The sequence below is a fragment of the Oreochromis niloticus genome, linkage group LG7 (genome assembly GCF_001858045.2).
Source record: "Oreochromis niloticus isolate F11D_XX linkage group LG7, O_niloticus_UMD_NMBU, whole genome shotgun sequence".
In the NCBI taxonomy this organism is placed as follows: domain Eukaryota; kingdom Metazoa; phylum Chordata; class Actinopteri; order Cichliformes; family Cichlidae; genus Oreochromis; species Oreochromis niloticus.
The window spans coordinates 35,129,735-35,153,278 of NC_031972.2; the positions used below are offsets into that span (position 1 = coordinate 35,129,735).

At 42.8% G+C, this 23,544-nt stretch overlaps 2 protein-coding genes and 1 long non-coding RNA gene across 8 annotated transcripts in view; 1 reads left to right on the forward strand and 2 right to left on the reverse strand.

The window, feature by feature from the left end:
- LOC100702966 (cell division control protein 3) overlaps positions 1-18,592 on the forward strand; it is a 29,663-nt gene extending 11,071 nt beyond the window's left edge. The window contains exons 2-7 of one of the 6 annotated variants that reach the window (XM_019361383.2): positions 9,400-9,463; positions 9,576-9,738; positions 10,661-10,826; positions 10,953-11,153; positions 12,331-12,379; positions 17,013-18,592. In XM_019361383.2, coding sequence (XP_019216928.1) covers positions 11,087-11,153; positions 12,331-12,379; positions 17,013-18,543 — 1,647 coding nt within the window. In that variant the 5' untranslated portion in view covers positions 9,400-9,463; positions 9,576-9,738; positions 10,661-10,826; positions 10,953-11,086 and the 3' untranslated portion in view covers positions 18,544-18,592. Of the gene's footprint in view, positions 1-9,399; positions 9,739-10,612; positions 10,827-10,952; positions 11,154-12,330; positions 12,380-17,012 lie in introns of those variants that run through there. The other 5 variants (XM_019361382.2, XM_019361384.2, XM_005470563.4 and 2 more) reach the window with 5 other exon arrangements.
- Positions 3,958-6,550, reverse strand: LOC112847250 (proline-rich protein 36-like). Its single transcript, XM_025908450.1, has 2 exons — positions 6,095-6,550; positions 3,958-5,981 (listed from the first exon to the last, which is right to left on the reverse strand). The coding sequence occupies exons 1-2, from the start codon at positions 6,548-6,550 to the stop codon at positions 4,452-4,454; spliced, it is 1,986 nt and encodes a 661-aa protein (XP_025764235.1). The 3' UTR covers positions 3,958-4,451.
- On the reverse strand, positions 13,347-17,000 carry LOC112847280 (uncharacterized). The gene is made up of 2 exons (XR_003220729.1): positions 14,766-17,000; positions 13,347-14,506 (listed from the first exon to the last, which is right to left on the reverse strand). It is a non-coding gene; the product is annotated as an uncharacterized LOC112847280 (long non-coding RNA).
- Positions 18,593-23,544: the final 4,952 nt, after the last annotated feature.

The window sequence follows — 23,544 nt, forward strand, 5'->3', positions numbered from 1 at the left end:
ACCAGCGGCCGAACAACAGCAGCATGTTTAAGCTTGATAAGCTGTCGTTAGAATTTATTTAATATTACTTTCTACACCAGGATCCTTTTCTACGTAGCTGACGGCTGGTAACTGTGCAGGGGCGGATCTAGCAAAGTTTAGCCAGGGGGGCCGATAGGGCATGAACAGGGAAAAGGGGGCACAAAGACATACTTTTCTTTCTTATTCTCATTTAAAATGTCTAGCTTTTAATAAATAATTATCCGAATCTTACACCCAAAGTTTTAATCTGATGTAAAATGTATAGAAGTCCATTACTGTATATAGTAACTGTTAAGTCTAATATACCCTAGTAAGCTATAGTACTTTTTCCTTTGGGAAGGTACCATCTGTGCAGTCTGCAATTCTGTTGAAGAAAGATGTTGAATCTATTTAATTATTCTTGAAAAATAATTGATTTCTGTGCTTTTTTTTCCACATTGCATCAAATTAAAGTTGATTACGTCGATTAAGCATCACGAGGTGGAGGGTCGGGGGTGGTTCTATTTGGTTTTTTTTTTTTTTTTTTTTTTTTTTTTTGGCTGGGAGTTTTAGAACCCTATTAGTTAGGTTGCTTACTCTTTAAAATACCAGAATAGGGAGGATGGAGTAGGTTTAAGTTTATTAGATTGATCAGTGTTGCTGAACTATGAAATATTTTGGGTGCAGTGTATTTTTTGCATACAGGTATAACAGAATAGCTTTAGTGTTTTTTTTGTTTTTGTTTTTGTTTTTTTTAAACTTGAATATGAACTTATACAAAAAGCAGCAAGATATTAACAAAACAGTTTCATTGATTTAAAAAACACACTATATCGGATTCATATCGGTATCGGCAGATATCCAAATTTATGATATCGGTATCGGTATCGGACATAAAAAAGTGGTATCGTGCCATCTCTACCTTACGGAGGTAAGGCCACGAAGGATACTGTTGAGTCTGTGTTTCCACAGGCCCCACTAGTTTAGAGACTTATTCCTCATGAAGAAAGAAATCAAAGACAGAACATCTTCAACCGGTTTTTTACTCACTAACGAGGGAAGCCTTGGTAAGAACCAGGTGGTGGAGCTTAAAGCTCCTCACCTGTCTCCAGCCGAAGTCCTTCAAAGAGCAGCTCTCCTCGTAGCTATTTATTGAAAACAGTTGCAACACACACAACAGTTTACACAAGCACCTCCCTCCGTAAAACCCCCCAATGGTTCTAAAAGACAAAGCACTATGTGTGTATGTGTGTGCATGTGCAAGAACGTGTGTGTGTGTGTGTGTCATGGGGGAGCGTTTGTGTGACCCCCACATTGTATCCACAATAAAACCTCCCCCAGCACAGAGTGGCTGGAGAGGTGGTCAGGATCAAAGGAATATCTTTGATCCTATAGTTTGAACTAGAGCTGGGCGATAGAACGATAACGATATGTATTGCAAAATAACTTTTTCTCGATAGAAAAATTAAACTATTGCGATAGGCCTCATCTCCCTTGTCCTCTTAACAAAAAAAACCAAAAAAAAAAAACAGAACAGCCACTCCAAATGAAGTAGCAGAGCCGAACCAATCACAGCCGCAGCGTCACTTCACATGACTACAGCACAAGTGCCAAGCCGCATGTGTGTATTTGTTTGGGAAGCAGCCAGCCGCGCCGCCCGGGTAATGGAGGAAATGACTTTGCCGACTAGAGAAAAATCAACCGACAGCGTAAGCGAAGGTTACCGAAAAAAAAACAGATGATGGTTCCAATGCCGGAGAGCTTGTCGAACGGAAGGGCCATAGAAGTTCCGTAGTGTGAAGGTATTTCGGCTATTTAAAGTCTGACAAAAAACAGAGTACCGCGCACTGTGAATTGTGCCAAAAGCAAGTCTGGAAATACAATAAACCGGTGCCTGCTCAATCTCTGACTGAAAGCGCTAATTCGTCATTCGGCTTTTGTCAGACTAAAGTAACTGTTAAAACTGTTTGAAAAGCTAAGCTAGACAACAAGGAGAGACTGAGAATTTCCTTTTAGTTCTCAGTTTATTTGATATTGACAAAGGTTAGTCAATTTTGTCTGTTCTTCTGTAAAGCAAACTAAGATTTATTTTTAGAATTAATATTTTGTTTCTAACAGGGTTTGTACGGGTGCTTGAAATCCTTGAAAATGCTTGAATTCTAATGTCGTCTTTTCAAGGTTTGAAAAGTGCTTGAATTTCAGATGTGGTGCTTAAAAGTGCTTGAAAATGTAACTGTATTTCATTCACAATAAATAGCTATCTGATTGAATTGTTTTCTTATCAGACAGAGAAATAAAATGAGACGCAAAAGCAAAATTTGCCCGCCTGGGCTGCCTTGCGTCTGTTTCAATATGTGACCCCGCCCCTCCCTCGGACAGTCGGGGATGAGTGCGCTAACATACCTGTAGGTTCCTGTTTTAATGAGTGTTTGATGGAAAACAACAATGGCGGAGTTTGCTTTCTCCAGTCGCATGATAGGTGAGTCCTAGTAAATAATTTTCCAGTACGCGTACGTTACACATGCTATTTTTTTAAATTATGGTTATTTTGCTAGCTATCAAACTCGCTGGAGAAATGATTGAAATGCACTGAGTGTGATGCAGTATGGCAGCGCTATTACGGAATATGCTGTGAACTTAGCTAACATTACTTAGCAGTAATATGAGTTAATTTACTCAAGTGAAAGCTTTAAACATTAGCCCGATACATAACTAGCTAACTTAAGGCTTTCTGATTAACCCTCTGGGGTCGACGGACCCAGAGTCTCCATTTCAACTTGGGTCGAACGTGCGGACTTCAAGCTATATACCAGTTTTTAAATTGTGTTGATAGGTCACGTAAAACCGATGTTTTTTGGGGGGGGGGTTCTGAATAAAACAGTGGCGTTTACTCCGGGAAGAAACGGTAAAAACGGCGTTTTTTATGGAGAGCGCTAACAAACACCCTTTGCTTGTGAGTGAAAAAAGAAAAAACACTCCTTCCCTATTGGTGGAAAAATAGCTAGCTTGACTAGCGCGGAGTCAAGGAGGCCGTTTACGTGAAAAGGGAAAGACCATCTCTGAATCGAGGAGGGGGCCTAAGGGTACATCTTTCGCCATCTTACAATGCTGTGATTGCAGCCATTCCCCAACTCTCTGTGAATGGTACTCATGGCCATTGATCAGTGTTCTTTGATCAGTGGGTTTTGGTCAGTGATTGTTGATCAATGGTCATGGGAATTTGCATAATTATGATTAAGGAACTGACCTCACAGCCCATTGTTCCTTCAGTGGGCTGGTTTCAGTCATTATGCAAATGTACTGTTTATAAGGTTTGGGGAAACCTGCAGTCAGCTGAGACTGAAGAAGTCACTTGGATGAGTGACGAAACGTTTCTCCCACAAAACGCTACGTCCAGATGAACAGATTCAACTTTTGGAGATTTACTTTCCTGGATGATTGAGAATGCATCAAGATGTCACAGTTGCTGCAACTGTGTGCTGGAAAAGCTTAAAAAGGGACCTTGAAAGTGCTTAAAAAGTGCTTGAATTTGACCCTGAAAAAAGCGTACGAACCCTGTCTAAGTGGAATTGACAATTTAGTAGTCTGTTTTGTTTGTCCTATTTTGGAACTTAAATGCTTTAGCGGCTGCCCTTTGTGTAGTTTGCAATATTTGCCTTTATTTATCTGAAAAAGTCTCATGTTCCTTAAGTACATCTACCCTGTTGAACTTATTGTGGGAAATAAATATTTAAATCAAAACAAGCTGCTGATTATTTCACATTTTACTTGTGAGCAACGGCACATTTAAATTTTACAAATATAGTTATTTGGCTTATATCATGATATATATCGTTATCGCCTGAACAGAAAAAAACATATCGTCATATGAAAAAATCTTATATCGCCCAGCTCTAGTTTGAACTAAGACTTTACAAATTTAAGAAACACAATGACAACATTTGACAATTTGACTTAACAGATACACCTGACCCATCCTTCAAATATGGGGAAAAGGACGCATTTGTTGGCTGCATTTGCCGGAGTCTACGAATTTGGACAGCCTTTGTCGCGTCACTGTGACGCAATTGGTCTACAAATGCGGGTGCAGGAGAATGCAGCCTATGAATTTGGACACCCCCAAAGTTTTTCTAGCTCCTTGAAGGCTAAAAATGTACAAAAACACGGAGCGACATTTCTGGGCTCATTTTAAAGTTTTTGCGCTGTGGCGCTAGCGGCCGTAAAAACGCGGAAGTAAGGGCAGATTTGAACGAAGGCTAGAAGGCTGTCCAATTTCACAGCCGCTCACTTGAATTCTACCCGGCCCTCGAATGATCCTACCTTCATGGAGCAGGTAGGTAGGATCTTCGGAAGCATCCTTTCCCTGAATTTAGACACAGCCTGGAGAACTTCAAGACATGTTGAAGAGCTAATTTAGCTATTTATTCAGCTGTGTTGGATCAAGAACACATCTAAAACCTGCAGGACATGTCAGGAGTGTCGTGTGTGGAGGTGAGGAAGAGATGACCCAAACGCTGGACTCGCGGTGCAGGATAATGGTGGGCGGCCGGTGGGCGGCCGCGAGGAAGACGGCGGCGGCCACCGAGAAGGTCCGGTGGGCGGCCGTGAGGAAGACGGCGGCGGCCACCGAGAAGGTCCGGTGGGCGGCCGCGAGGAAGACGGCAGCGACGTCCAGAACGTGGCTTGGGCGACGGCGTGGCAGCCGCAGGACCAGGCGAGGCTAACGCAGAGGCAGAAGCTTGAGCCGAGGCCGAGGTTTGACCAGGCGACGGCATGGGAGCCGGCGGTGACGGAGCAACAGCTTCGGAGGCTGGGCCAGTAGGCGCGGAGGCCTCTGGCTGGAGACAGGCAGGGCCAGGAGGTGCAGAAGCCCCTGGCTGGAGACGGGCAGGGCCAGGAGGCGCGGAAACTCCTGGCTGGAGACAGGCAGGGCCAGAGGGTGTGGAAACCCCTGGCTGAGGAGCGGCCGGGCCAGCGGGTGCGGAAACCCCTGGCTGAGGAGCGGGAGAGCTCACAGCTGGCTCTGGATGCTGTGGCTGCAGGTTCAGGAACTGAACAGGATGGTGGATGAATGACTGGACTACAGAGGCCTGGAGGACGGGATGAGACTGGACTACAAGAGACTGGAGGACAGGAGGAGACTGGGCTACAGGAGGCGACTGGACTGACTGGGCAGGAGGCGACTGGACTGACTGGACTGGAGCAGCCTGAGCTACAGGTGACTGGACAGGAGCAGACTGGAGAGCAGGTGAGTGAACTGGCTGGACTGGGAGCTGAACAGCAGGAGAGGGAACTGACTGGGCTGGGAGCTGAACAGCAGGAGAGGGAACTGACTGGGCTGGGAGCTGAACAGCAGGTGAGGGAACTGACTGGGTTGGAGGCTGAACAGCAGGTGAGGGAACTGACTGGAGTGGGGATGCTAAGGGATGAACAGAGGTAGGCCAAGCTGACGACGGAGCTGAGGTTGGTGTGGCTAACGGCTGAGCTACAGCCTGGGCTAGTAAAGCTGGTGCCTGGGCAGGGGACACCTCATCTAGCCTAACCAGGGATAGTGCGAGGGCGTGAAAGGCTGGATCAGGAGGTGGATGAAGAGGTGAACTGACAGGTGGAGAGGCTGGCTCTTCTGAGCCTCTAGGGAGGTCAGGCTGGGTTCTAGCGGCCTTCACCCTGGGTGCTGGGACAGGCACGGGAGGTGGCTGGACACCAGTCACCCCCACCCGAGAAACAGGAACGGGTGTGGAGGTAGACTGGGTCACAGCTGCTCTCGTCCTGGGAGCTGGCACAGGTGGGGATGCCACAGAGACAGGCTGAGCCCTAGCTGCCTTCACCTGAGAAGGTGAAACAGGTGAAGGGGAAGGCTGAATCTGAGCCACTGTGCTGGCAAAAAAAGGTTGAGTAATGGGTGAGGAAATGGTGATTGAGTGGGAGAAATTATCAGGTGTAGCGGGGATAATGTCTTTAGCAGTGGTCTGAGATGGTGTGTATTAATAGGGTAGTCCAGAATGTCATCACAACATACAGTCTTTTGATTAGGTGGATAGTGAACAGTCTCTGGCTTGAAGTGAGAGGAAAGAAAAAAGTCTGTTTCGCTCACCACCGGGTGCTGCAGCTCCGAATGGGAAGTGCGATGGCGGCGGGCGCGAGCGGGCGGGGTACACAGCCGAGCCTCTGGCGCGGGAGCCTCCGTTGAGCCGAGATGGGAGGCGGAGCCGCTGTGCCGTGGCGAGGCTGAAGGTCCGGTGCATGAGGCAGGTGGCGTGTCAGCGAGGAGCGGAGCCGCGAGAGCGGGAGCCGCTGAAGCGCAGCGAGAAACGCCCACTCTCCGCGGCGGATGCTCCGGTGCAGGTGAGGCAGCAGGTGGAAGAACGCGGCGTCTCCGAGGCCCGCCCAGAGCCAGGCGAGTCCCCTCGAAGACGTGCTCTCGCTCCGCGAAGAGCCGCTGTCTCTCCTTAAACTTTTCCGCCCACAAGGAGAGCGCTGCCTCTTGCCGCTCAAAAAGGTCCGAGTCCGCTGTGTCAAAAGCATGTCTTCTTGGCACGGGTCGTGTCATTCTGTCAGGAGTGTCGTGTGTGGAGGCGAGGAAGAGATGACCCAAACGCTGGACTCACGGTGCAGGATAATGGGGTTTATTGTAGGTAGGTAGGTTGGATGAACAGAACATGAACTGAAATGGCTGACTGGGTGGACGACTGACTGACTGAAGGACTGAATGGCTGGCTGACTGATCTGAACATACATGCAGAGAGACGACATTAACATCAATGACACGACAGTGAACGAGTGGAAACAGAGGACTTAAATACACAGACTGATGAGGATGATAATGAGAGACCGGTGAGTACACAGCTGAACATAATCTGGCTAATAACACAAGAGACGAGCTGACACAGGAAAAGCAGGAAGAGAGAACATTTATGTGGCCACATAATGTAAACATAACCTAAACGTGACAAAACTGAAAACACTGGGTCACCGACCCAGGAACTCTGACAGGACGCCGGCCTTTGAGGCCAAGAGTTCCCCACCCCTGCCTTAGACAGTATCATCATGAAACACACATTTTTACTGCTATGCAGATGACACTCAACTTTATCTATTCATAAAGCCAGATAACACACACCAATTAGTTAAACTGCAGGAATGTCTAAAAGAAATAAATACTTGGATGACCTCTAAATTTCTGCTTCTAAAATCCCATAAATCTCTTTATTTTTGCAAACTAGAAGTGAATGGGGGTTTTTTTGTTGATGAGGATCTGCTGTAGAGAAACTCCAATTTCCTGCAGATGGACTACAAACAGATCATCCCGCAGACTAGAGAACATCAGTACTTCCTGCAGGATGGATACAAAAATATCTGTTCATTTACTGAAGGTGGTGTTTGAAAGTAGAATGAATAAACAGCCTCTAAAGGAAAATAAAATGTTTGTCTCAGCGAGATCAGCTTCAAATCTTTCCTCTTCCTCCTCTTCCTTCCTCCTCTAATTTATTTTTACAGATTTCTTTCTTAATGTCAAATGCCGTTTCTGACAAATCCCACAAGGTGTCTGTGTCTCCTCCCATCCCCAAAATATTTATATTTATATTGGAAAATATAAAAAAGGAAAGATTGTGCTTATTTTATGGTATAATTTTTGTTTGCATTGTTAAAGAAAACTTTTAATGGTTTCTCTTTTGCTCCTCTGCAAATTCCAGCAAACATTTTTAGGAAAAAAAACTGAACTCTAAGTTTGACAACTTGCACAGTAAATAATAATAATAATTATTATTATTATAGTAGTAGTAGTAGTATTACTACTAATTATAATATGCAGACTAGCAGTGTGAGCAGTGTGACAGTTCAACTGTTAACGAGGGAGACGGCAAGGGGAAGGAAACTGTTCCTGTGTTGGGTAGTTCTGGTCTGCAGGCTTCTATACCATCTGCCAGAGGGCAGCAGGTCAAAAAGTCTGTGTCCAGGTTGTAAGGGGTCTGTGATGATTTTCCCTGCCCGCATCCTGGTTCTTGAGAGGTAGAGGTCCTGGATGGAGGGCAGGGGGGTGCTGATGATCTTTTCTGCTCTCCGTACAGTCCGCTGCAGTCTGCACCTGTCCTGTTTAGTGGCTGCACCATACCAGACTGTGATGGAGGAGCACAGGACAGACTCAATTATGTGTCCCACCCTCCCTTCCCTTTTCAATTCTTCTTCACTTCTATTTAGTACAGAGATCTGCCCGGCCTGGAAGCCACCGCCAGTCCCCTTCGAGGCCTTCCCCAAACCGCAGCTCAATTAACCCTTTAAAACCGGTCGGAGCGGGCACGCTCCGTTTTGCGTAACTATTTTTAAACCACGTAAGCTAGAGCAATAATTTTTTTTGCATATGAAACCGGAGGAGTTGTACTTACATCTTATGCCATCAGCTTGTCCTAGGTCACGGTTTTCTTCCACATATATCTTTGCAAAAACTGCATAAAAAGCGCTTGCAGCAACAAAAACATAATATTCCAGAAACATGTTTTGCCGATCCGATCAGCTGTTCATAACACTTCCTACGTTGGAATAGACGTCAGCGTGAACTTTCGTATGTCCGCCATTACCTGCCCGAAACCAGAAGTGACGTCATTTTCGCGGAAATGTAGTTTTTTATTTACTATCAGGGCCTCAGAGCCTATACTGGTGTTTTTAAAAGTTATCTTTGACTTTATGACTTTCTGTGTCGTTTCTGGGATGCTTAGAACTGAAATTGCACTGCTGGAAATAGTTTATTTTGATGCATATGCTGCTTTTTTGCAAATTTGCACTATAATATTTATTTTAGTTTTTCCTGCAGTATATAAAAATTGGTGTATTTCAAAATTAAAACTATGAAGACACTCAAAATAAATTTCCTGTGGTGGGAAACTATTTTGTGCAACTTTTTTGTATTTACAGTTTTGAGGGATAAGCCTCTTAAATTTCTCTAACTAGAAATATATGTTAAAAAAACAAAAACGATTTTCAATTTTTTTGTAGTTTATTGCACTTTTTTGCAATTTATGTAATTACTATGCACTTAATGCATACATATTATTAAAATTTGGGCTATAATGGTTGTATTGATGTATATCAACTTGAAATGCTCCCAAAATTGGCACTACAGCATGTAAAAATATAACATAAGCTCTGGCGGACTTGGTTCTATGGTAGGTCTTAAAGGGTTAATGTCCAAGCCATTCACATTTATCTACTAAAACACTGTCGAATCTAAAATGAGGACGTGGGCCCAGCTAGTGAAAACACACATTTTAGTAATTATCTGTATGACAAAGTGTTCCTGATGTTTATCAGCAGCTGAATGGACCTGTAATATTTATTTCTGAATAGAATAAATGGTTTCAGTTACTTTCTGTTTTGCACTGTTCCCACATGTTCACTTCATAGTGGTTCATAGTTCACAAAAAAGGAGTTACTGAGACCAGTTCAGGGTGGGACTGAATGACGATATGTGAGTATATATTCTCACATGTCTGTTAAGACATGTGAGAATTAAGACAATTAAAATGAAGACAATGGTTCGGTAATGTGTTAATTTATTTTTGTTAATTGAACCAAATCAGTCAAAAAGTTGGTGCCAGCTGTGTGAGTACAGGATGTGACGAGGATCTCACATCCTGAGTGAGGCAGCAGAGAGGCAGAACATAGGCAGCACCAAACATCCTGTGGTTATATACAAAGAGCATCAAGTTTCTCAGAAGACAGGCAGAGGCAGCGGTGACACAGGTACAGACTTTCTTTACTGTATTATTACTATCTACATGTAGTAGTACAGATAGACGTACCTAAAATAGTCTAGTAAGAGCTTCTTTAATTGAGTACAGGTTCTGAAATGTAGTCAAAGTAGGAAAGTAAAAAGTAGCTCCTGTTAACATGTTCATTTATCCACCTTGAGGGATCACCTGTAAAATGCTTCATCTTTTTATTATTATTTATTAAGGCATTGAATGATTAAATATTATCACACACATGATCTCTTTTGTTCAGAAAACCACAGGGTGTAAAACAACATTTCACTGAGTTTTATATGAGAATGTGCATCTATCTAACTGTTACAAACTGGTGGGGAGAAGCTGCTTCCTTTGCAGGCACTGCGCTAAGAGGTGACCATAATTTAACTAATGAGACTGGGAAGCAAAACAGAACAAAATACACACAGGATAAGTCACTGTCAGAATAAAACTGGGGGAACAGCCGAATAAACATGGGGACAGAGACAACACAGAACAAGGGTCAGAATTTACCAGACATGATAGACTACACAGAGACATTACTGGAGGAACCAACAAATTAACATGGAGAAAAGACTGTCGTCACAGTGACCTATAACACAGGAAACTAGACACAAGAGGATGGGGACACAATAAGGGGAAAGATTACTGAAAAACTAAGGCTAGATAACAAACTGCAACCTGGGTATACAAACTGAGAGATCAGAACTATAATAAGCAAAACTAGGAGCTTCAACTCACAATATCAACTAAACCAGAATCAGAAGACAACCACAAACATTGGGTCACAGACACTTGTCAACACACTTTATTCCTTGTTGTCATACTTTACACGCCGCTGCAGCTTTTCAGCTCCTAGCTGAACACAACAACAACAGCAGTCAGGCTCCACTTTAATCCTTTTATATGCACCGTAGGCATGATGAACCAATGAAGTGAGTCCGTCTCCCCTGCAGCAGCACCACCAACCACATCCCACCACAGCATGACAGACGAGGACGCTAGATATAGGTTAGCTATTGGACGCAGATGATCTGCTGTGGTGACCCCTAAAAGAAGCAGCAAAAAAAAAAAAGGAAGAAGGTTGTTGTTAGCAGATTTTGTTTGGGTTATTCATTTCACCAGACTTACATAATACAAATCTATTCAAGTTATAATTTAAATATATAGTTACGGTCATTCTGATTTATTTGGTTTTATTTCTTACAGGATTTCCAGATCAGTTTTTGTGTTGTGACAGCAGACTGAACAAACCCTGCAACGCTGCAGCCTTCAGACCCGAGAGTGAGATTCTGCAGAGGAAAGTTTTGACCACATCCAGTTTGGGTCCAATTTATCTGAAAATGGCCTCAGATCCCAAAAAAATAGGAAGCACAGAGCATAAACTTTCTTCATCAAAGAGCAAAGCAGGTGGGCAGAGATACATAAAAGTTCACTGGAGTACAAAAAAAAAAAAAAGACAACACATCTAAAGACTTCAACATGTTAGACTTTACAAGAATTGTGTACAAATTTAAGGAAAAAAGACAGATTACAGAGACCAGCATGTCAAATAAGTGCTGCTGGGGGAATAGTGTTCTTATGATAATTCAAACTAGGGGAATTTGACCTCCAGGAAATCAGAGTATTATAAAATTATATCACTGTAAAAAATAACATGATTCAGTGATGTATTCAACCTTTATTAAGTGAATTAAATTCTCTTCTGTTTAAATTAACACATTTAAAAGTAGCACACAGATTGATTACAAACTGTTTCACATGAACTTCTGTTCTGACTGCCTGCTACTGAGGGTGTGGGGATCAAGACCATGGGAACAAGGACCAGTAGAGGGGAGAACGAACAATTATCACCCAGTGGAGAGAGCACAGTGGCACAGTTGTTAGCAAGAAGGTCCCGAGTTTGATTCCACCACCTGCTCATGGCCTTACTGTGTGGAGTTTGCATGTTCTGCTCCTGTTCTCGTGGGTTCTCTCCGGGTACTCCAACTTCCTCCCACAGTCCAAAGACATGCAGTTAGTGGGGTTAGGTTAACTGGTGATTCTAAATTTCCTTTGGTGTGAATGGTTGTCTATCTCTTTGTTAGCCATGTAATAGACTGGTGACCTGTCCAGGGTGTACCCCGCCTCTCGCCCTATGACAGCTGGGATACTCTCAAGCCTCCATGACCCTGATAAAGATAACTGGAAGAGGATGGATGTTTGCACAGTCAGGAATCAGTGAAGGGAGGCAGTCATCAGAAAGGCTGTTTAAGTCAACTGCTCCTCTGGAACCCAACAGCTCGTAACAGGCAGAATGACATAGGACCAGATAAACACTTTATCAGTAGTCAGCAGTATTTGTGCTTAAAAAAAACACACGAAAAAGAAGAAAATCGGGAGAAACAACAAAACAGACAAACCATCACTGGCAGCTATAAATGTTATTTTCATGTACTGAGCAACAATTATACTGGATTAGTCAGTTTTTACTCTACTGTAAGTGTCCTTATGTGTCTTGAAAAGTGCTTTTAAATAGAATGCATTTTTATTAGTATTAGTAGTGAAGCTGACTAAAGTTAACTTATTCTGTTTTATTATAAATCAGAGACTGAAGAGGAAAAATCGCAACATGTCCAAGGTCACACTGGGACAGCGTGAGTAACATCATTACTGTTCTGAACTCAGTTTCTTTGTCATCTCTGCAAAGTCCTCAACAATAACCTATGTTTAAAAAAATCATGTGTGAATGAACAGGTTTCATTTTGTTGGATTTATTAAACTAATCTAAAGTTTGATGTTATTAAAGTATAAGGCTATATCAGTGAAGAAAAGTGTTTTTCCAATGACTCCATACTCAGTTCTTTTCATAAACATCAAGCTTACAATAGTAGTCATCTAAAGATGGTTTATATATAAGGTTAAATAACCCAACAATACTAGAATAAAAACTCCAACAATAAAATGATCTTCTATGACTTGGTGAGTGTAGGAAGGACAAACTCTCCTTCAAGAAGAACAAACAGAAAGAGCCTGAGAGAAGGGCAGCCATCCTCCTTGATAAGTTGGGAGGTGAAGGGAAAGAGAAAAGAAGAAACAGCAGTGAGAGACAAAATGTAATTCAAAATTCTATAATGCCATAACTCCGGATAGTTGTGTCATTAGGGGGCATTAGACTTTTAACCTGAGGGTCCAGGGCTAATGTTCTATATAGTGCTAGTACAGTCAAAAAGTGTATGCATTTTTTTTAGCAGGTGGAGGGGAAGCAAGGCACAGTGAATTAAACTGATCAAACTTTCTACCATGCTGTCAATATGATGGAATAGGGGTAATCTCAAAACAAGATTTTGGTCATAGTTTTTATAGAGAGAATTTCTTGGCAAAGCCAAGTTACACAAGTCTTGCACTTTGGTGGTGTCAGGAACTCAGCTCTGTTTTTAGTGGATGAAAAGGCTTCATCAGGTGGTGGCCTCGAGGTTGCACTGGAGGGCTTTGCAGCAGAGTTTGAGGTGGTGGGAAAGAGAATCAGTACCTCCAAGTCTGAGGCCATGGTTCTCAGCTTGTTGTGTACTGTGTGCAGGCAGGAATGGTGGACCCAAAAGTGCAGACTCAGAGGCAAAAAGGTGAACTCATAACACAGTTTTAATACTAGACGGCAAAACAGAAAACTGGCTAAAGTGAGAATACAAACAAACTAAGGAGGTAAGCAGACAGAGGGAACACATTGAGAAATTAGGGAAATTGCGCACAGAACAAGGAAAACACAGGGCTAAAATACACTGAGGGAGCAATCATGGAATGGGAGAAAGGAGGGAAACACATCTGGGACAAATCAGGCCTAACGAGACAAGGAAAGCAAAACCCGACATACTGCACACAGGACAGGGACTACCAAAATAAAACAGTAAACATAACACAGAAACGTGAACCTGACACTGAGACAAAGACAAGAAAAAGACAGGGAAGGCATATGAACAAAACCCAAGACGGAAATCAGGCCGAATGGATAGCCAGCAGATAAGTTCTGGAGGCCGACTGCGGAGCCAGCGGTGGCCACACAGTTCAGGAGGCCACCCATGATGGCGAAAATGCCCAGCCAATGGCCTCGAAGGGGGCCTGCAATGGTGACGTGCAGGCCGAACAGGATGAGGCGAGGCAGGACCAGATGGCGGCGGCAAAGCAGGGGCAGCAGGCATGGAGACCTCTAGCATGGATGGCAGCATGGCAACCGCAGGTGATGGATTAGGTGGTGGAACTGCAGGTGGTGGCGCAGCAGGGAATGGCGTGGGAGCTACAGATGGCGGAGCATGTACTGGCGTTGCACGCAATGGCGTGGAAACCGCAGGTGGTGGTGCTGCAGGTGACAGCGCTGCAGGTGACAATGTAGAAAAAGCAGGTGGTGGCGCTGCAGGCGACAGCGTGGGAACCGCAGGTGGTGGCTGAACAGACTCACCAGAGCCGTAAGCGAACCCGAAGAGGTGCTTGGCAGGCTCACAGCGAACCCTCCAATGGAGACAGATGGCTGGAGCAGCCCCTCGGGCCCTCCAGCGGAGACAGATGACAGCTGAAGTGGTACCTTGGATCCTCCAGGGGAGACAGAAGATGGCTGGGGTGACTCCTCTGGAGGATCCAGCGGAGACAGACGGCTGGGCGGTGGTGTCCAGTGGTGACAGACACACTGCCAGCAGGTGCAGAGGCCCCTTACTGAACAGGTAGCTGAGCAGGTGACTGAGCTGGCAACAGAGTTGATGCGAGTGCAGGGACCAGCAGAGACGGCAGCCTCCCTGTGAACAGTAACACGGAGAGGCAGAGCAGCTAGCACAGAAGAAACAGTCTGTGTGTAATTAGTTCTCTGCTCATTCAGAGCAGATAACTTTTCTTTGAAAGAGTCTTTTTTTGTCAAAAAAAAAATAAAAAATCAGCAGCCATAGAATAATCCAGTTTAAGTGTTAATGGTGATGGCGTATGGTCAGGCATAGGCTGAGAAATCACAGAATTGACAGGCTGAGGAGTTTCTCTGGAAAGCAAAATGGTATTACTCACTGTGGGTTTAATACCAGGGACCACAGCCACAGCTGACGTGGGCTGGATAACAGTCTAAGGCGGAGGATGAAGATGAAGGATGTTGAGTAGGAAATCTGAGATTAGTTTTGGAGTGACTGCAACAGCCAGGGGAGTCCGGAAATCAGTCACTGTAGCTGGTCAACCAAGACGCACTGATATTCCCTACCAGAACTCTTCAGCCACTGCTCACACAAAACATCCATTGCATGAATTAAATCTTCCCGAAGCTCCTCAGAAGGGGCGAGTGCTGCTGGGTACATTGTGTGGCTGCGATCTTCTGTCATGTAATGTGTGCAGGCAGGACTGGTGGACTAAAAAAAGTGCAGACTCACAGAGGTGAAAAGGGTGAACTCAAAACGCAGTCTTAATAATGAACACAAGGAAAATTAACTAACCTGGGGAATACAAATAAACTAGACATGCAAGGCAGACAGCCAAAAAACAAAGTGAGGTGTGATGGACATCATAACACAGACCAAGGAAAACACAGGGCTTAAATATACAGAGGGAGCAAACAGGGAATGGGAGATAGGAGGGAAACACAGCTGGGGCAAAGCCGAGCTAACAAGACAAGGAAAGCAAAACCAGACACATTAACATAGGACACAGACTGTCAAAGTAAAACAGGCAGTGACAGGAACACACAGATGTGGGACCAGAGCAAGCATGGAGATGGAGACTAGACACAGTGCAGAGGGAGTACAGAAACCAAAACCTGAGAGCTAGAAAATCTCAAACCGAGAAAAACTGGACACATAGAAAACACAAAACAAAAACTGAAAACACTTGCAGCTAAAAACCATAATGAGAACGAAATAAAAATGACAAAACTCAAAGTGCTGGGTGGTACCTTAACACGGCTGGGAAAGGGTGAAGTGTCCACTCCGGTTCAGAGACAAGATTGCGTTCCAAATGGAGAAGTTTAAATATCCTAAGGTCTTGTTCATGAGTAACAGGAGACGGGGGCGGTACTGGTTTGTGGTGGTGAAGAGAGAGCTGAGCATAAAAGTGAAGTTGTCGATTAATCGGTCAATCTATGTGTCTACCCTCACCTATGATCACAAGTGTTGGGTCTTCGCTTCAGCAGACCCGCTAGTTCAGAGACTGATCACTCGTGAAGAAAGCAAGACAATGACGGAACCGGGTTTTACTTGCTAGCAAGGGAGGCTGGTCGGAACCAGGATGTTTCCTAGCCAACTTCAAATAAACAGCCTTCCTTGCAGCCTTTTATTCTGAGAATACAAGCACCACCAATTGTAAAAGAAAAAGAAGAATTGTGTGTGTGTGTATGCATGTGCGAGAGTGTGTGTGTGTGTGTGTGTGTGTGTGTGTGTGTGTGTAGGTGCCCATGAGTGTGTGGGTTTGTGTTTGGGGGTGCGTTTGTGTGACTTCCTGCTCACCATAGGGTCATAAAGGCAGGAAGTTTACTTAACAAGAAAACAGAACCTTCACCTAGGATGTGCCTATAATAAAACACTACAGTCTCCCCCACCATTCAACAGGGTGGGGAGGGGGTCAGAAACAAAGGAATGTCTTTGATCATATGGCTTGAACCAAGACTTACAAATTTAAGTACAATAATGGCAACATTTAACAATTTGACTCCAACAACATGCTTTGTGTTTTGACTGAAAGAATGAAATGTTGGATACAAGCAGCAAAAATTAGCTTTCTCCAAAGGGTGGCTAGCCTCTCCCTTGAGATAGGGTGAAGTAGAGCAGAGAGCCACTACCACTTCAATTCAGGTAGGTTTCACACATGTCCTACAGAGCAGAGGTCCTGGTGGACACAGTGGAGATATTATCTCTCTCGGGTGGCCTGGGAACACCTCTGTGCCCAAATAGGTGGAGGTGGTCAAGACGTCTGTGCTTATCTCCTTAGACTGTTGTCCTCGTAACCTGCATAGATGGTTTAAATCTAGTCATCTTAAAAGCAGCCCATTAGGAATGATAAAGTGATTATCAAAAGTGACTATCAAAGTATAACTGTCTCAGGAAGCCACAGCTATCACAGTTCCAAGTGATAAAACCAAGGGGAACATCCACAGGACCACAGATTCGGGTCTTCCATTTCTTAGTTAGCTGGCTAAACACATCAACATTTTCAACCTTCTCTGATTTCAGGGAGCTGGAAATCTGTAGAACACATATGAACATTTACACTTTAAGGATCAAAGTGTACAAATATGCTTAAACTTGTATTGCTCTATTTCCACTTTTTCTACAGAAATATCTCTTCCAGATACAACAATATCATATCTAAAAGTAATCTGATCCATTCAGGACCCCTTTCTGTCTACCAGCTGAGACCAAAGAAAGAGAAGTTAGAGTCTTTTACAAAAATGACTGTTGGTGAAAAAAATCTGGACAAGACAAACAGAACGATCTTACTTGTGGGTGAAACAGGAGCAGGAAAATCTACGCTGATCAATGCTCTGTTCAACTACAGCATAGGAGTGAAGTGGGAGGAAAAAGTCTGGTTTCAGATCATAGAGGAGGAGAAGAGAAGTCAGTCTGAAAGTCAGACGTCAGATGTGATCGTGTACGAGATCTTTGGTTTTGAAGATAAAAATTTGCCCTACTCTCTGTCCATCATCGATACTCCTGGATTTGGATGCACCAAAAAGCCTAAAGATGATGGCAAAGTCAGTGAAAAATTATTTCAGTTGTTTCAATCAGAGGATGGAGTTTATAAAGTTCATGCAGTGGGTCTGGTGATGAAAGCGACAGGTAATCGACTGAGCGAACGACTGAAATATATCCTTGATTCAGTGATGTCTCTGTTTGGAAAGAACCTGGAGGAAAACATTGTGGCGCTCATCACACACTCAGATGGAGTAAAACCTAAAAATGTTCTTGAAGCTCTTGAAACTGCAAACATTAAATGTGCCAAAAATCAGAAGTATGAGCCTGCTCACTTTCTGTTTGATAATCAACAGAACACACTGAGAACAAAAGACAACAACTGTGCTCTGGAGGCAGCATGGAGAGTAACAGAGAGAGGAATGAGTCAATTCACACAATTTCTGAAAGAATCTAAACCTCAAAAACTTAAGAAAACTGTTGAAGTGTTGAAAGAACGTATCACACTGACAGCCTGCATCCAAAACCTGGAAGACAGAATCAAACAGACTGAACTGAAACAGAGAGAAATCAAACAGATTCAAGAAGCTCTGCAAAAACATGAGGGAGAGATGAAGCAGAATGAGAAATTCACTGTAGAAGTTGATGAGGTCTACAAAGATAAACAAAATGTTGATGGTGGGATGTGGTTGTTTTTTTATCAAGGAGCTGTCTGCTGTAAAGTCTGTGAGGAGAACTGTCACTATCCTGGATGCACAAAGGCCTGGTATCCTAAACACTGTGAGGTCATCAAAGATGGCTGCTGCACTGTTTGTACCAACAAGTGTCCTGCATCCGATCACGTGAAAGAAAATTGGATCTATGTGACCAAGACAAAGAAAGTTCAAAAGACTGTGCAAGAAATGAAGGAAAAGTATGAGAAGAATAAATCAGAAAGTCATAAAAAGTTGAGTCTGTTGGAAAATCTGAAAAAAGAAATGGATCAACTGACAGCAGAGAAGTCACAGTTCCTGGATGAGTCCTACCAACATGTTGTCAGACTGGAGGAGATCGCTCTGAAAGCTGATTCGGCATCCACTATTGTCCACTTGGACTTCCTGATTGAGAAGATGAAGGAGAGAGGAGACACAGAGAAGGTCCAGAAACTGGAGGAGATGAAGAAGCAGAGAGAGTGAAGGAACCAGAGCAGGAATGGAGTACATAAGGCGTAAAAAAAACAAAAAAACAAAAAACAGGACCTCATAACTGTTTCAGTAATGATGTAAGTGATGAAGATGACTGTGAGGAAACAAGTATATTTCATTATAATCATGACTGATGTAAAATACTATATGTAACTCAGGTTGTTGCTGTATATTGCAGAATTTAACAGTTAATCCCAGTTTTACTATTTTTAAACTAAAAAACTATTAACTATTAAATTCTGCAATATACAGCAACAACCTGAGTTACATAAACTGAAGCTGGATATAAGGATTAAGTGTTTAAAGTTTTTAGAGAAGGTTTAGTGCCATTTTGTGACAGTACAGAAGATGAGATCACTGGGTTTTGGGTTAGTTCCTTCTAATAGATAAGGGGCCACTTTTGTACCAACCCTGGGTGAGTTTTATGTTGAAAACTCGAGCATATACTGTCCACTCTTCAGCAGTAAGTGATTCTTGTTTGGCTAGACACACTGAACAATTTTCTTTGAAAAATTAACTTTGCCAACATCCCTGGATTGAATTAATTATTCAGAGCTTTGAAGGGAAAAACAAAATCTAAGCATCCTGATTTAAGTTAATGGAAAAATCTGAAAAGCGAAGTACAATTTCTAGAGAAAATGGGCCAAAAACCCCCCCAAAACAAAACATGGGGAATGGATATGAGTAAAGATGATGTTGTATGATGGGAAATCATAAATATATAATCTTTTTTTTAATATGCAATTATGATACATTTAATATAAATGTGTTATTATTTTAATGTTTTGTATGTTGAGTAAATGTGTTACTGGTTTGTGATTTGCTTTTATATGAATTACAATTATGGTTATTATATATTTTTTCCTTTTTTGTACCCTTTTTTTCTATTTTCTATTAATTATAGTTTTAGGAATAAACATTTTAATGTTAATTTTTGGTCAATAAATAGATTTTATGAACAGCCTCTGAGTTTATCATGTTTTTCTGTTATAATTAAGTTTTTTATAGTGAAATAAAACTAAACTACAAGCTAAAACTAGGTGTGGAAAAAATAAGTTCACTGAAATAAAAATTTAAGCTTAAACTAACTGGAACAATATTGTGTACTTTGAGGCAAACGTAGAAGAAGGTGAGGTCCTGTGGAGGTGAAGTGGCTCCTCAGTGAGGAAATATTCCTGCAGAAATTCTTCACATTTGATGATTTTCTGATTTTCTCTAAGCTGATTGAATCATCTGTAGCAGCCTTCAACCAGCAGCCTCCAGAGAGGAAGATGATCCTCAGTCAGCTGAGACAAACAGGAGAGTCCTGTCTAATGAGAGAAACATGAATCTGAGCTTCAGATCAAATAAAAGATTATTTGGAGGATGAGGACCATTTTTAGGGTTTTGTGCTATAGGACTAATTCTGTTTCCATTATACGCGCTTCCCTTCAGCATCCTACGGAGGATGCATTTGAAGGCCGATTACCTCACAGTGATGTGACGAAGGCTGTCCCAATTCGAAGGATGCTCCAAAACCGGGCGACAAATGTGTCCTTCATTTCCCCAGATTTGAAGGATGGGTCAGGTGTATCCTGCGTGGCCCAACCTATCCCAGAATTCAAAGCGCGGTGGTGGCTTTGGATATTTTTTTCGTAAAAACGGCAGATGGCTGAAGCGGGGCAGCCGAAGAGTAAACAGTTAAAAGTAAGTACTGAATATTTTGTCACTTATTTATGTGCTTTGGCCACATGTCGGCAACGTTATGTGACAGTAGTGATGTTAGTACTTGTAGCGTCAACTTGGTTTTAAAGCCTTTACTTTAAAATATACGCCGTTCAATAGTCGACCTTAATCTTACAAAGAATGTGATGATTTTATGGATAATTAAAGTCAGTCATATATCCACAAACACAACAAGCTGTAAGTCAGTAAATGCTGCTCGGTTTGCAGTCCTGAATATCACGGCACAAGCAGGATTCACTGCACTGTTAATGTTAGCTATGTTATATTGCTGCCTCTGTTCGGTGGTGTCGAGCCAAACGGACTTTAACGTGTGTTTGAACGAGCTGACGGTTCACTCGTTAAGCTGAAAGAAAGATGCTTTAATCACAGGAGTCACACATGTGTCCACTGGACCATCTGGAACTCTTCTTGTTTAGCACTCGTAATAACACAAACACTAAATCTATGGGCAGAAATCTGTGCCATCAGAAACTGAATTTGAATAAGTTAAATTTGAATTTGAATTGCTCGGATTGAACCTGAATTGTAACTTGAATAAATGCTTTTAAAAACTGAATATGAATTAGCCTAATTTGAAATTCAATTTATTGGTTTGAAAATGATCATCACTAAATTGAAATTGAATTTTATTTTTGAAAATGAATTCATTTGCTTTGAAACTGCATTTTATCCTTTAAAAATTCAGCTCTCGAATAATTTCAGTTTCACTCTCACCATTCAATTTCAGTTCCAAAATTCAGTTTTTTGGAACTTACATCCGGTTCGGGTTCAAGAGTAAACGAGCACAGATTAATAGAACTACGTTTTACTAGCGGACCGAAAGTGTTACTGACGGGAATCTACAGCGTCTTGAAATGAATTAAGACTTCAGAAGTCATTTGTCATGTCGAATGACCAGCGGATAAACTCTCAGGTTGGTAATAAATGTATTACATGTATAAGAACAAGCGTCATGTTAACAAATGATAGCCATACAGTACCTTTTATGCTTATTGTAGCTGTTAGCTAAAAACGCTAATTTAGCCTAGTTTGCCCTGAATTCAGCTTTGACAAACAAATATGATCGACTGTTTCTAGTAGAATTCCAAAGTTGTCATCTTGTACCCTGTCAGAGCCCTGTATGCTTGCAGAGACCCCTGCAGTAGGGAAACGTGCAAAACGGTGTCCAAAACTTTGTTTTTTAGCTTTACACAGCATCCCAACACTTTAGCTCACTTAATAACTTTAGCTAAAGTGAATAGTTAGTCTAATTCATTAGTGCAGCATTACTGTACCACAGGCCTTCAAGGTGGCTGTAGTTAAACCTTTACTCAAAAAGCCATCTCTAGACCCAGCAGTCTTAGCTAATTATAGGCCAATCTCCAACCTTCCTTTCATATCAAAAATCCTTGAAAGAGTAGTTGTCAAACAGCTAACAGATCATCTGCAGAGGAATGGCTTATTTGAAGAGTTTCAGTCAGGTTTCAGAGCTCATCACAGCACAGAAACAGCTTTAGTGAAGGTTACAAATTATCTTCTTATGGCCTCTGACAGTGGACTCATCTCTGTGCTTGTCCTGCTAGACCTTAGTGCAGCGTTCGATACTGTTGACCGTAATATCCTATTAGAGCGATTAGAACATGCTGTAGGTATTACAGGTACTGTACTGCAGTGGTTTGTATCATATCTATCTAATAGACTCCAATTTGTACATGTAAATGGAGAGTCCTCTTCACCCACTAAGGTCAATTATGGTGTTCCACAGGGTTCGGTGCTAGGACCAATTCTGTTTACATTATACATGCTTCCCTTAGGCAGTACCATTAGAAGACATAGCATAAATTTTCACTGCTATGCAGATGACACCCAGATCTATCTATCCATGAAGCCAGGAATGTCTTAAAGACAAAGACCTGGATGGCCGCTAACTTTCTGCTTCTTAATTCAGATAAAACTGAGGTTATTGTACTCGGCCCTGAAAATCTTAGAAATATGGTATCTAAGCAGATTCTTACTCTGGATGGCATTACCTTGGCCTCCAGTAATGCTGTGAGGAACCTTGGAGTCATTTTTGACCAGGACATGTCCTTTGATGCACATATTAAACAAATATGTAAGACTGCTTTTTTCCATTTGTGCAACATCTCTAAAATTAGAAATATCGTGTCTCAGAGTGACGCTGAAAAACTAGTTCATGCATTCATTACTTCCAGGCTGGACTACTGTAATTCATTATTATCAGGATGTCCTAAAAACTCGCTGAAAAGCCTTCAGCTAATCCAAAATGCTGCAGCAAGAGTACTGACAGGGACGAGAAAGAGAGAGCATATTTCTCCTGTTTTGGCTTCCCTTCATTGGCTTCCTGTTAAATCCAGAATTGAATTCAAAATCCTGCTCCTCACATACAAGGTCTTAAATAATCAGGCCCCATCTTATCTTAATGACCTTGTAGTACCATATCACCCTATTAGAGCACTTCACTCTCGCACTGCAGGCCTACTTGTTGTTCCTAGAGTATTTAAAAGTAGAATGGGAGGGAGAGCCTTCAGTTTTCAGGCCCCTCTTCTGTGGAACCAGCTTCCAGTTTGGATTCGGGAGACAGACACTATCTCTACTTTCAAGATTAGGCTTAAAACTTTCCTTTTTGCTAAAGCATATAGTTAGGGCTGGACCAGGTGACCCTGAATCCTCCCTTAGTTATGCTGCAATAGACGTAGGCTGCCGGGGATTCCCATGATGCATTGAGTTTTTCCTTTCCAGTCACCTTTCTCACTCACTATGTGTTAATAGACCTCTCTGCATCGAATCATATCTGTTATTAACCTCTGTCTCTCTTCCACAGCATGTCTTTCATCCTGTTTTCCTTCTCTCACCCCAACCGGTTGCAGCAGATGGCCGCCCCTCCCTGAGCCTGGTTCTGCCGGAGGTTTCTTCCTGTTAAAAGGGAGTTTTTCCTTCCCACTGTCGCCAAAGTGCTTGCTCAGAAATGGTAAATGGCCTGTATTTATATAGCGCTTTTCTGGTCCCTAAAGACCCCAAAGCGCTTTACATATCCAGTCATTCACCCATTCACACACTGGTGATGGTAAGCTACGTTGTAGCCACAGCCACCCTGGGGCGCACTGACAGAGGCGAGGCTGCCGGACACTGGCGCCACCGGGCCCTCTGACCACCACCAGTAGGCAACGGGTGAAGTGTCTTGCCCAAGGACACAACGACCGAGACTGTCCGAGCCAGGGCTCGAACCGGTAACCTTCCGATTACAAGGCGAACTCCCAACTCTTGAGC

What these genes read in the sequence shown, in the direction of transcription:
- LOC112847250 (XM_025908450.1), bottom strand. Translation starts at nt 6,550, where the DNA reads ATGACACGACCCGTGCCAAGAAGACATGCTTTTGACACAGCGGACTCG. An exon ending in CGGAGCTGCAGCACCCGGTG is followed by an intron (nt 5,982 to 6,094) that starts GTGAGCGAAACA and finishes CCCTATTAATAC; the next exon opens with ACACCATCTCAGACCACTGC.